This window comes from Dipodomys ordii, unplaced genomic scaffold (assembly GCF_000151885.1).
Source record: "Dipodomys ordii isolate 6190 unplaced genomic scaffold, Dord_2.0 Scaffold54, whole genome shotgun sequence".
Taxonomy (NCBI): Eukaryota; Metazoa; Chordata; class Mammalia; order Rodentia; family Heteromyidae; genus Dipodomys; species Dipodomys ordii.
In genome coordinates this window covers 6,316,178-6,329,720 of record NW_012267270.1, presented here as the reverse complement: position 1 = coordinate 6,329,720, position 13,543 = coordinate 6,316,178, and the positions used below count along the sequence as shown (strand labels likewise).

General features: G+C 44.0%; 1 protein-coding gene across 1 annotated transcript in view; it reads right to left on the bottom strand.

Annotated features, from left to right (window-relative positions):
• Positions 1–13,543, bottom strand: part of Atl3 (atlastin GTPase 3) — a 59,715-nt gene that overhangs the window by 31,808 nt on the left and 14,364 nt on the right. Inside the window, exons 2-3 of the mRNA XM_013020913.1 lie at positions 2,443–2,657; positions 1,568–1,711 (exon numbers count right to left, since the gene is read on the bottom strand). Coding sequence (XP_012876367.1) covers positions 1,568–1,711; positions 2,443–2,657 — 359 coding nt within the window. The remainder of the gene's footprint in view (positions 1–1,567; positions 1,712–2,442; positions 2,658–13,543) is intronic.

Here is a 13,543-nt window from a genome sequence, read left to right as displayed (position 1 = left end):
AAAAAAGCCAGAAGTGGCGCTGTGGCTCAAGTGGTAGAGCGCTAGCCTTGAGCTAAAGAGCTGAGGGACAGCGCCCAGACCCAGAGTTCAGGCCCTATAACCGGACCCCCAAAAACACACATACACACACAAACACACACACACACATACACACACACACACACACACACAAAAGAATGGAAACAATGATGCACAACTGTAATCCTAACACTCAAAAGACTGAAACAAAAAGATCATGGCTTTTGAGGTCAACCTAAACAACATAGTGAGACCCTGTATCAAAACAGATATGATATTAGGTGCTTGCCAGGATGTGGAAACTTGAGCTTTATGTGTGGTTGATAAGAATGTAGGCTGGCCTATAATCCTAGCTACTCTGGATCACGGTTCAAAGCCAGCCTGGGCAGGAAAGGCTGTGAGACTCTTTTCTTTTTTTTTTGGTCACTCATGGGGCTTGAACCCTAGGCCTGGGTGCTGTCCCTCAGCTCTTTAGCTCAAGGCTAGCGCTCTACTATTTGAGCCACAGCGCCACTTCCAGCTTTTTCTGTTTATGTGGTGCTGAGGAAGAGAACCCAGGGCCTTATGCATGCAAGGCAAGTACTCTACCATTGAGCCACCTTCTCAGCCCTTTTTTTTTTTAAAAAATAGGTCATAGGGCTTGAACTCTGGGACTGGGCACTGTCCCTGAGCTCTTCAACTCAAGATGAGTACTCTACTACCAGAAACACAGCACTACTTCTGTTTTTTTAAGTGGTTTAGTGAAGATAAGAGTCTCACAGACTTTTCTGCCCAGGCTGGCTTTGAATCATGATGCTCAGATCTCAGCCTCCTGAGTAGCTAGGATTACAGGTGTGAGCCACCAGTACCTGGCTAGTCTGACTTTTTGATGGTTAACTGGTGATGGAGTCTCATGGACTTTCTGCCCAAGCTAGCTTCAAACCACAATCTTCCAATTATATATAGCTAGGACCAATTATAGTCATGAGCCACAAGGGCCCAGCTGTCATTCATTGCTTGTTTGGTTTTCTTTTTTTTTTTGGTCAGAGACAGGGACTTGAACTCAGTATCTAATACTTTCGCTCATTGGCTGATGCTCTGAGCCACTTCTCCAACCCGAACATTTATCAACATTTACATATATATATATATATATAAATTTTAAAATATATATGTTTTTATTCCCCACCCCCGGTTGTGGGGCTTGAACTCTGGTCTGGGCCTGGGCACTGTCCCTGTACTCTTCAGCTCAAGGAGAGGGCTCTATCACTTGAAACACAGTGCCATTTCCTGTTTTCTAGTGGTTTATTGGAGATAAGAGTCTCACAGACTTTCCTTCCCGGGTTGGCTTTGAACCATGATCCACAGAACTCAGCCTCTTGGGTAGATAGGATTATAGGCATGAGCCACCAGCACCTGGCCCAACATATATTTTTTGAAAACACACATTACTTTTAAACTGCGTGCCTACATCAGCTTGATAAAAATTACTTTTATTAGATTAGCACAGTACACATGAAGATTCTTATGGTACGTTCTTGCTATGATTTCTAAATCTTTTCATCCTTACCTTCTTCCCACCTGGCTTCTCTAGAGTGAAAACTTCACTCCATATCTGAATTCCAGTGGTTTCTGGGTCAGAGCCTCCTCTCCACGAAAATCCTGTTAATGGTTCTTCTGGGTCACCCAACCAGTTTAAATGGCCACCTTCCTTCTACAGAAGAAATGAGACACACTCACTAAACCCTTGGCACTTGTTTTTTGTGAAGTACTAGCTATCAAACCACACTTCAAGCATGGTAAGCTCCAAAACAAAGCTACATTCCCAGCTCCCACATTAAATCTTTTTTTTTTTTTTAATTTTTAAGCAGTTGTACACAGGAGTTGCCATTCAACAAAGCAGTTTATGAATACCATGTATCTGGTCAATGTTACCCCTTTGAACTTTCTTTTTTTTTTTTTGGGTCCGGTCGTGGGCCTGAACTCTGGGCCTGGGCACTGTCCCTCAGCAATTCAGCTCAAGGCTAGCGTTCTACCACTTGAGCCACAATGCCACTTCCAGCTTTTTTTTCTGCTTATGTGGTGCTGAGGAATAGAACCCAGGGCCTCATGCATGCAATACAAGCACTCTACCACTGAGCCACCTTCCCAGCCCCCTCTTTTCTTCTTTTTCTGCCAGTCTTGGACCTTGAACTCTGGGCCTGGGTGTTATCCCTAAGCTCCTTTTATTCAAGGCTAGACCTCTACCATTTGAGTTACAGAACCACTTCTGGCTTTTTCTGTGATTAATTGGAGGTAAGAGTTTCTTGCCCTGGCTAGCTTCTGGCTTCAAACCGCAATCCTCAGATCTCACCCTCTTGAGTAGCTAGGATTACAGGAATGAGCCACTAGCACCTGGCTGTTTTTTGCTCTTTTCTACCTTGTAACAAACTCATTCTTCCTTACCTGAGAATACAAGTATCGCAGCATGAAGTCCAGAATAAAGGATTTGCCCTTTCGGAAGGCACCAGCCACTGACACCACCACCACATCAAGATCTCGAATGTGTTCCTGTAGAAGGATGCTAGCCAAAGCTTTCTCTTCTAGCTCAAAGGAATGTTGTTCTTTGTGAACCAAAACAACCTGCACTGGACCAGGCTTTCTGTTTTCCATGGCATCACCTGTCAATGTGGGAAGAAAAAAAAAATTCAAAAATATTTCTTATTTTGGTGGTATTGGGGTTTGACTTAGGGCTTTGCATTTGTTAGGCAGGGGCTCTACCATTTGAGCCACATCCCTCATCCCTTTTTGCTTTATTTTTCTGAAAGGGTCTCAAGCCTTTTGCCCCAGCAGGTCTGGACAATTCTCTTACTCATGCTTTCTACAAAGCTGAGGTAACAGGCAATATTTCCATGCCCAACTATTGTGTTGAGGTCAGGTCTTGCTTCCTGCTAGGGCTAACTACAATCCTCTGATCTCTGTCTCCTGTGTAGCCAGTTTCATACATTTTATCCAGCTAGTTTTGAACATTTTATGTACTTAACATTTTCTATATACTCAACAGTATACAAACACACACACAGTTTTTGGTGGTGGTGGTACTAATATTTGAACTCAGGGCCTTGTGCTCACTCAACTTGTTTGCTCAACTGGCACTCAACCATTTAAGCCACTGATTCCAGTCATGCTTTTTGCTAATTATTTTGGAGACAACAGTTTCAAGGACTTTCCTGCCTAGACTAGAACAATCTTCTAAACCTCAGCCTGCTAAATAGTGAGGATTACAGACCTAAATCATCAGCATATGGATTACATTATTTTTAAACATGGAAAAAGCAAAAACCTTCTTTTATTTAAATTACTATAAATGTGGTATACAAAGGGGTTAAGAAAAGTAATGAGTATATTTCTTTTTGGACAATGTAACCCCCTCCCCTCTCTGTTTTTCTCTCTTGTACTCACCTACAAGTTGTATAATTAGTAAGTACCACTGCTGCATTTGTTCACCTTTTGTCCCTCCATTTTTGTGCCTGCCCCTTGCCTTCCCAAAGACAGATAAACAAACAAGACAAAAAGAAAACAACAACAAAAGGAAAAACCTTGTTTCCATTTCCCGGAGTTCATTTTGATTAAGAAAAACCTTTTTAAATAGAGCACAAATACACTATTAAAGGGGGAAAATACAAATTAGACTTCATTAAAATTAAAAATATCTTTTCATTATAAGATGCCAATGATGGTCTGGAGTTCCTCAAAAAAAATGAAACATAGATCTTCTCTACAACCCAGCCATACCACTCTTGGACATCTACCCAGAATGTCATAAGCCAGGATACCATAAAGACGCTTGTACATCCATATGTACTTCAGCACTATTCACCATAGCCAAGTTGTGGAAACATCCCAGGTGCCCTACAATAGATGATCAAAAAACTGTGGCACTTATACACAACAGAATTTTGTACAGCCATTAAAATAATACGTCATTTGCAGGGAAACGAATGGACCTAGGAAAAATCATGTAAAGTGACCTAAGTCAAGCTCAGAAACACACATCTTTTCTTTTATATGTGAAAGCTAGATATAAAATACAAAATAAATTGGTTTCTAGGCATTCATACACTCTAAGACTAAAGGAAAATACTTTTTTTTTTCCCATGGGCCTGGGTGCTGTCCCAGAGCTCTTCAGCTCAAGGTTAGAACTCTATCATTTTATGGTGGGCGCTGATGGCTCATGCCTGTAATCCTAGCTACTCAGGAGGCTGAGATTTGAGGATCACAGTTCAAAGCCAGCCCGGGCAGGAAAGACCGTGAGACTTCTATCTCCAATAAACCACTAGAAAACCAGAAATGGAGCTGTGGCTCAAGTGATAGAGCACTCGCCTTCAGCTGAAGAGCTGAGGGGCAGCACCCAGGCCCAGAGTTCAAGCCCCACGACCAACAACAACAACAAAAAAACTCTACCACTTTGAGCCACAGCACCACTTCCAGTCTTCTGGTGGTCAATTGGAGATAAGAGTCTCACCAACTTTTCTGCCCCGGCTGGCTTTGAACTGTGATCCTCAGATCTCAGCCTCCTGAGTAACTAGGATTACAGACGTAAGCCACCAGGGCCCGGCCAGCAAGGAAAATACTCTCAAGGGAGGAACCCAAAGGCACAACACCTCTGGAATATTAAGATTTTTATTTATCAAAATGAATTCCAGAAAATAGAAACAAGGTTGCTTGTTTTTCCTCTTTGTTTATTTCTTGTTTTTTTTTGTCCTGCTTGTTTATCTATCTTTTGGGGGGAGTGAGGGAGGACATAGAAATGGAGGAACAAAGAGTGAACAAATGCAGCTGTGGTACTCAGTAGATACTATGCTGAAAATTAACTATACAATGTGTGAGTAAGAGCCAGAAGGGGAAGAAGAGAAAGCAAAGGAAGACAATGAAAGAAAAGAAAGCAAAGATAACAATGAGTAAAAAGGCAAGCTATAGGTTCAGAGAAAATGTTCACAATACCTATTTCCAAAGGACTCACATCCAGAATTAATATAGAAATCCCCAAGAGGAGCTAGAAGGGTGGCTCAGTGGCAGAGTGCTTTCCTTGCATGCAAGGTTCGATTCCTTGGGTTCAATTCCTCAGCACCACATAAGCAGAAAAAAGCTGGAAATGACGTTATGGCTCAAGTGGTAGAGCACTAGCTTTGAGCTGAAATGCTGAGGGACAGCGCCCAGGCAGAAAGTTCAGGCCCCAGGACCGACAAAAAAAAAAAAGAAGAAATCCCCAAGAGTCAGGCACCAGTGGCTCATGCTGAGATCTGAGGATCATGATTCAAAGACAGCCTGTAAGCTGGGAAGATGGCTCAGTGGTAGAGTGCTTGCCTTGCATACATGAGACCCTGAATTCGATTCCTCAGCACCACATAAGCAGAAAAAGCCAGAGGTGGCACTGTGGGTCACGTGGTAAAGCACTAGCCTTGAGCTGAAGAGCTGAGGGGCAGAGCCCAGAGTTCAGGCCCCATGACTGACCAAAAAAAAAAGAAAGGGGAGGGGCTGGGAAGGTGGCTCAGTGATAGAGTGCTTGCCTTGCATGCCTCAGGCCCTGGGTTCGGTTCCTCAGCACCACATAAGCAAAAAGAAAAAAGCCGGAAGTGGCGCTGTGGCTCAAGTGGTAGAGAGCCTTGAGCTGAAGAGCTGAGGGACAGCGCCCAGGCCCAGAGTTCAGGCCCCACGACCCAAAAAAAAAAAAAAAAAAGCTGGAAGTAGTGCTGTGGCTCAAGTAGTAGAGTGCTAGCCTTGAGCTGAAGAGCTGAGTGACAGCGCCCAGGCCCAGAGTTCAGGCCCCACGACCAGACCCAAAAAACAAAAACAAAAACAAAAAACAAAGACAGCCTGTAAGACTCTTATCTCCAATAAACCACCAGAAAACCAGAAGTGGCACAGTGGCTCAAGTAGTAGAGTGCTAGAAGTGGTAGAGTGAGCTGAAGAGCTGAGGGACAGCACCCAGGCCCAGGGTTCAGGCCCCACACCAACAAAAAACAAAAAACAAATCCCCAAGAAACAAATAAGCATTCCAAGTTTTAAAACAATGACAGCCAGGAGCCAGTGGTTCACACCTGTAATCCTAACTATTCAGCAGACTGAGATCAAGGATCAAGGTTCCAAGCCAGCCCAGACAGGAGTCTGTGAGACTCTTATCTCTAGTTAGCCATGAAAAAGCTGGAAGTAGAGCAGTAGTTCAAGTGATAGAGCACTGTCCTACAGTAAAAAAGCTAAAGGAAAACACCTAGGCCTTGAGTTCAAGTCCCAGTACTGGCTCAAAAATAAGTAAATAACAATGAACAAAGACTATGGATGGGTACTTGGTCAATAAAGAAGATCCAATGGTCAAGAATCATACATAAAGAGCCAGGCAACAGTGGCTCACAACTGTAATCCTAGCTACTTAGGAGACCGAGATTTGAGGATCACGGTTCAAAAGCCAGCCCGGGCAGGAAAATCTGTGAGTCTCTTATCTTCAATAAACCATCAGAAAACCAGAAGTAACACTGTGACTCAAGTGGTAGAGCACTAGCCTTGAGCTGAAGAGCTGAGAGACAGTGCCCAGGACCAGAGTTCAAGCCCCATGACTGACCAAAAAAAAAAAAACACTAAAGCCACCAATGAGGGCTGGGAAGGGACTCAGTGGTACAGCGCTTACCTTGCATGCCTGAGTCCCTGGGTTCGATTCCTCAGCACCACATAAGCAAAAAGAAAAAAGCCGGAAGTGGCGCTGTGGCTCAAGTGGTAGAGAGCTAGCCTTGAGCTGAAGAGCTGAGGGACAGTGCCCAGGCCCAGAGTTCAAGCCCAATGACTGGACCCAAAAAAAAAAAAAAAAAGCCACCAATGAGTAACAGCACAGCACAACAGATAAAATTTTAAAGACTGACAATATCAACTGTAGGAGAGGAAATAGAGCAGATACAATTGTTATGCATTCTTATTGCAGCATAAAATCATGAGTACCTAGAAAGAGGGAGAAAGGGAAGGGAGAAAGGAAAGGAAGGAAGGAGAGAGGAAGGAAGGGAAGGAGGGAGGGAGGGAGGGAGGGAGGGGAGGAAAAGGAGGAAGGAGGAGGGAGGTAGAAAGGAGGGAGGAACTCAAGGCCAAGATGTCCTTTAATTTTATTGTTGTTGTTGGTCCTGGGGCTTGAACTCTGGGCTTGGGCACTATCCTTGTGCTCTTCAGCTCAAGGCAAATGCTCTACCGCTTGAGCCACAGCACCACTTGCAGTTTTCTAGTGGTTTATTGGAGATAAAGAGTCTCATGAACTTTCCTGCCCGAGCTGGCTTTGAACTGTGATCCTCAGATCTCAGCCTCCTGAGTAGCTAGGATTACAGGCGTGAGCCACCGGCGCCTGGCTTTCCTTTAGCTTTTTAGCTCAAGGCTGCCCCTCTACCACTTGAGCTACAGCTCCATTTCAAGCTTCACGGTAATTAATTAGAGATAAGAGTCTCAAGGACTTTCTTCTCTGGGCTGGCTTAGAACCAAGAACCTCAAGCTGGTGCCAGTGGCTCATGCCCATAATCCTAGCCACTCAGGAGGATGAGATCTGAGGATCACGGTTCAAAGCCAGACTGGTCAGGAAAGTCCTGAGACTCTTATCGCCAATTAACCACCAGAAAACTGGAAGTGGCGCTGTGGATCAAGTGGCAGAGCGCTTTCCTTGAGCTGAAGAGCTCAAGGACAGCGCCCAAGCTGAATTCAAGCCCTACAACCAACAAAAAATAAAAAAAAGAAGCACAAATAAAAGTCCTGAGTGATGGCTGATAATTTTCCAATATTCATTTCTCCTTCCTATTAAGTAATAGGTTTCTAATTGGGCTTTTTTGTTGGTAGTGGTGGTGGTCAAGGATCTTGAACTCAGGGCCTGGGATCTGTTCCTGCTTTTTTACTCAAGATTAATGCTCTACCACTTTGAGCCACAGCACCACTTCCAGTTTTCTGGTAGTTAATTGAAGATAAGAGTCTCCCCCTGACCAAGCTGGCTTCGAATTGTAATCCTCAAATCTCAGCCTCCTGAGTAGCTAGGATCACAGGTGTAAGCCACAAGGACACGGCTATTTAGGCCTATTAACAACCCAATCTTTTTTAGTTTTTTTTGGTGCCAATCCTAGAGCCTGAACTCAAGGCCTGACACTGTACCTGGGCTTGTTTGCTCAAGGCTAGTACTCTAGCACTCCAGCCACAAGATCTGTGTGGTTAATTGAAGGTAAGAGAGACTCATTGATTTTGCTGCCTGGGCAGGTTTCAAACCTTGATTCTGAGATCTCAGCCTCCAGAGTTGCTAAGATTATAGAGATGAGCCATCAGTACCTGGCTTCCAACACAATCATGTAACTGTAGAATAACCATGTGACCAAGTTCTGACATACATCAATGATTTGAAAAGACATAGGCAACTTTCAGATCAGGCATTTTTTCCCCTTTGCTGCTGGTTAAGTGAGAGTGAGTCACTCTGCTTCAAGAACATGAGGGCAACACCCTAAAGCCACAAAAAAGGCAGGGCATAGGATTTATTGCAGCAGAACTGCCATACTGCTTCACTTTTATATAAATGAAAAATGTCTGCCTACACCAAGTGCCAGCTATAATCCTAGCCACTTAGTAGGCTAAGATCTGAGAATCACCATTCAAAGCCAGCAAAGTCAGAAAAGTTCATGAGACTCGTACCTCTACTAAACTTCCAAAAAGCTGAAAGTAGAGTTGTGGCTCAAGAGGTAGAGCACTAGCCTTGAGCAAAAAATGCTTAGGGACAGCACCTAGATCCTGAGTTCAAGCCCCAGGACTGTCACCAAAAGAGAGAAAGAGTTCTGGGAAGGTGGCTTAGTGGTAGAGTGCTTGCCTTGCATGCATGAGGCCCTGGGGTTCGATTTCTCAGCACCACATAAGCAGAAAAAGTCAGAAGTGGCGCTATGGTACAGGTGGTAGAGTGCTAGCCTTCAGCTGAAAAGTTCAGGGACAGCGCCTAGGCCCAAGAGCTCAGGCCTTAGGACTAACAGAGAGGGAGAGAAAGAGAGAGGGAGGGAAGGAAAGAGGGAAAGAGGGAGAGAGGGAGAGGGAGAGAGAAAGACAGTGACAGATTTTGTTTAGCTGAGGGACCTGGGCCTAAATCCTGGCTTTCTCCCCTCCAAATGTAAGTTTAAAAGGACAGGATTTTTTTTTTTTGGTCATTTGTGGGGCTTGAACTCTGAGTCTAGGCGTTGTCCCTCAGCTCTCCAACTCCAACTCAATGCTAATACTCTACCATTTGAGCCACATCGCCACTTTCAATTTTCTGAGTAGTTTATTGGAGATAAGAGTCTCACTGAGTTTCCTGCCCGAGCTGGCTTTGAACTGCAATCCTCAGATCTTAGCCTCCTGAGTAGCTAGGATTACAGGTATGAGCCACTGGTGCCCAGCATTTTTGTCATTTTTTTTATTCAATAATATATCCTCCATGTTTCCAGAGCAATGCCCTCATGAAGTAAACAATAAAAAATTGTAGATTAATCAAATTTCAAAATAGTCACAATGTGACTCTAGAGAAATTTCTAACTACTTTCATCTTCATTTATAAACTTAATACCCATGTCAAAGCACAGCATCTGAGTCATTTCTAGAAACTGAAAGGAAGTTTCTCCTTCCACAAGCTTTTTTTTCCACTGAAACCTGGTACATACTTTTAGCTTTCATCCTAACTATCCTCTTGCAATTAGGATTTACCAGCCAGACTTCTTAGTCTGGGATCAGAGAAACTGTTATATTCAGCCCCAGTATCTCATACAAAATGGTTTCTTCCCTTCGTCCTCCCATTTATTCATTGCTAAACTCCTTGAAAGGTATGTCTTCATCCATTCGTTATCTACCCATTCCCTTTACATCTGGAAACTTGGCTTCCCTCTTAATCTCTCTGTTGAAATCATTCCCTAACTTACCATGACCTCTTTTACCAAAGCCAGTGGCCATTTCAACTCTTACTGAACTCTGCCTTTCTGTGACAAAACTGCCTCTTTTTGACAAAACACAAATTGCCAACTACTTCTAAACCTGGCATATGTTTATAACCTTGTAATTCCAGCAGTGAGAGGAGTTAAGGCAGAAGTAAGGATACACAGTTCAAGGCAAATCTGGGCTACAGAATGAAATACTGTATAGATAGGTGGAAAGGTAAGTAGGTTGGCAAGTAGATAGAGATCAACCAACCTACCTACCAGGTGTATGGTACAGACCTTTAAGCCCAGTTACTCAGAAGGCAGAGATAAGGACTGAGATTTGAGGCCAGCCCAGGCAAAAGAAACATACATGGTGGCACATTATCTGTAATCCTAGTTATTCAGAAGACATAGGTAGGTGGTTCGTGGTTGAAGCTGGCCTGTACAAAAAGTATGAGATGCTATAAGAAAAAAATAAAACTAAAAAAAGCAAAAGATGCTAGAGGCTCACATCTGTAATCCTAGCTAAACTGGGGGCTGAGATCTGAGGCTCCTGGTTTGAAGCCAACCCAGGTGCCTGTGAGACTCTTACTGTCAAGCAACCACCAAAAAGCCATTAGTAGAGCTGTGGCTCGTGGTAGAATGCTAGCCTTGAGCAAAGAAGGTCAGGGACAGTGCTCAGGCCCTGAGTTCAAGCTCCAGGATTGACACCAAATACAAAAGGTAAAGACTTGGCTCAATTGATAAAGTGATGGCTTAGCATGCACAAGTCCCTAAGTTTAGATCCTAGTACAGCCTAGAACAAAAAAAGGCAATCTAGCCTCCTAGCCCTTCCTTTCACTAGATTTTTCTTCTTCAGCCTCCAGTGGGTAGATATACACTAAGGCTGTGCTTCAGTCTCTTCCAATTGTTACTCACTCCCTTTTTTTTTTTTTTTAATTTTTATTGTAAAAATACCGTACAGAGGGGTTACAATTACATGGGCAAGGTAATGAGTACATTTCTTATCAAGCATTGTTGCCTTCTCCTTTGTTTCCCTTTCCCCTCTCCCACCCCTTCCAAATATTCACTCCCTTAATGAGCTCTTATTCTTATCATTGCAACCATACCTCTATTTTTTTGTGTGCTAGTCCTGGGGCTTGAACTCAGGTCCTGGGCACTGTTCCTAAACTTTTTTGCTCAAGGCTAGCATTCTATCACTTGGGCCACAGCTCCAATTCCAGCTTCTTGGTAGTTTGTGAGAGATAAGAGTTTCAAGCAGAGCACCGGTGGCTCACACCTGTAATCCTAGCTACTCAGAAGGCTGAGATCTGAGGATCACAGTTCAAAGCCAGCCCGGGCAGAAAAGTCCATGAAACTCTTATCTCCAATTAACCACTAGAAAACTGAAAGTGGCTCTGTGGCTCAAGCGGTAGAGCGCTTGCCTTGAGCTGAAGAGCGCAGGGACAGCACCCAAGCCGAGTTCAAACCCCATGATCCACAAAAGAGTCTCAAGGAGGGGCTGGGAAGGTGGCTCAGTGGTAGAGTGGCTTGCCTTGCTTGCATGAGGCCCTGGATTCAATTCCTCAGTACCACATAAGCCAGAAGTGGCGCTGTGGCTCAAGTGGTAGAGCGCTAGCCTTGAGCTGAAGAGCTGAGGGACAGCGCCCAGGCTCAGCCTAGAGATCAAGCCCCACGACCGACAAAAAATAAAAAAAAAAACCTTTCAAGGAGCCAAGGGCTGGTGGCTCACACCTGTAATCCTAGCTATACAGGAGGCTGAGATCTGAGGACTGTGGTTCAAAGCCAGCCCAGGCAACAAAGTGTGTGAGACTTATCTCCAATTAACCACCAAAAAACTGAAGTGGAACTGTGGCTCAAGTGGTAGAGTGCTAGCCTTGAGCTGAAGAGCTGAGGGACAGCGCCCAGGCCCAGAATTCAAGCCCTACTACCAAAAATAAATAAATAAGTGAAAGTCTCAAGGACTTTCCTACCTCAGCTGGCTTTGAACAGCAATCCTCAGATTTCAACATCCTGAGTAGCTAGGATTACGGTACAGACATGAGTCACCAGTACTGGTTAATACCTCTATTTTGATGATAAAACTTTATTAGCTCTCTAACGTGCACTTCAATGTTCAAATGTTTAACTGACAAAGAAGATTGTTCCACCCACCTCACTCCCAGGAAGGATATTTGGAAATCTATGAACTTGAAGTCAGGAGACAAGTTCCTATTCCAGTTATACCACTTACAGCCTATGTGATCCTGGGCATGTCCAGTCTTCAGTAAAATGAGTCAAGGGTTTAACACTTACAAGTCTATGTTTAGTATTGTCAAAGATATGCTCTCAGTTACTTCTCTCAAATCTCTCAACACTTCTACATTTTCCCAGTTCTATCTATCCTCTCTCTCTCTGTCTCTCTCTCTTTCTCTCTCTCTCTCTCTCTTTTGGTGCTAGTCCTAGGGCTTGAATTCAGGGCCTGGGCTCTGTCCTTGAGCTTTTTGCTCAAGGCTAGTGCTCTACTATTTGAGCCTCAACGCCACTTAACAGCATTTTTATTGTTTAATTGGAGTTAAGAGTCTCATGGACTTTCCTACCCATTAGATTCAAACTATGATCCTAGGATCTCAGCTTTCTGAATAGCTAAGATTATAGGTGTGAGCCACCAGTACCCAGGTCATTTCTATCTTCTTAGATGCAATAATCCACCCAGTCATACCCTCTTCCTTCCATAATATAAATTCCTGCTTTGGCAAAGCCACTAGTACTCGGCTTCCAGAAATCTTAAAGTCTGAACATTTTACCTAATCTCCAGGGATAGTACCTTTAAATGGCAACCTTACACGCCTTCCCTCCCCCCCTCCCAGTCGTAGGGCTTGTACTCTGGGCCTAGGCACTGTCCCTCAGGTCTTCAGCTCAAGGCTAGTGCTCTACTACTTGAGCCACAGCGCTACTTCCAGCATTTTTTGTCTATTTGGTGCTGAGGAATCAAACCCAGGGCCTCATGCATACAAGGTAAGCACTCTACCACTGAGCCACATTCCTAGCCCCTACAAGCCTTTTTTCTTTAGGGAAGTAATTATTTTCCCAGATCTGCAACTGCAGACTAAGAAAACAGTTTGTGCTATATTACCTGCATTTAAATGAATATGAATAGGGGCTAGGAAGGTGGCTCAGTGGTACAGCGCTTGCCTTGCATGCCTGAGGCCCTGGGTTCGATTCCTCAGCACAAAATAAGCAAAAAGAAAAAAGCCGGAAGTGGCACTGTGGCTCAAGTGGTAGAGCGCTAGCCTTGAGCTAAAGAGTTGAGGGACAGCGCCCAGGCCCAGAGTTCAAGCCCACAACCGGACCAAAAAAAAAAAAAGAATACGAATAACAGATATGACATTTTTACAAATATACAAAGAGTTGGCCTATCTAGAGTTATAGGTAGCATCCTTATGCAATAAAGTAAACTTTTAAAACGTATGTTTTACTATAACCCTAACTACTTAGGAGGTTAAGATCTGCCAGACTATGGCTAGAACTCTAAAATACCCAACAAGGGCTGGGAAGGTGGCTCAGTGGTAGAGTGCTTGCCTTGCATGCATGAGGCCCTGAGTTCGATTCCTCAGCACCACATAAGCAGAAAAAAAGCCGGAAGTGGC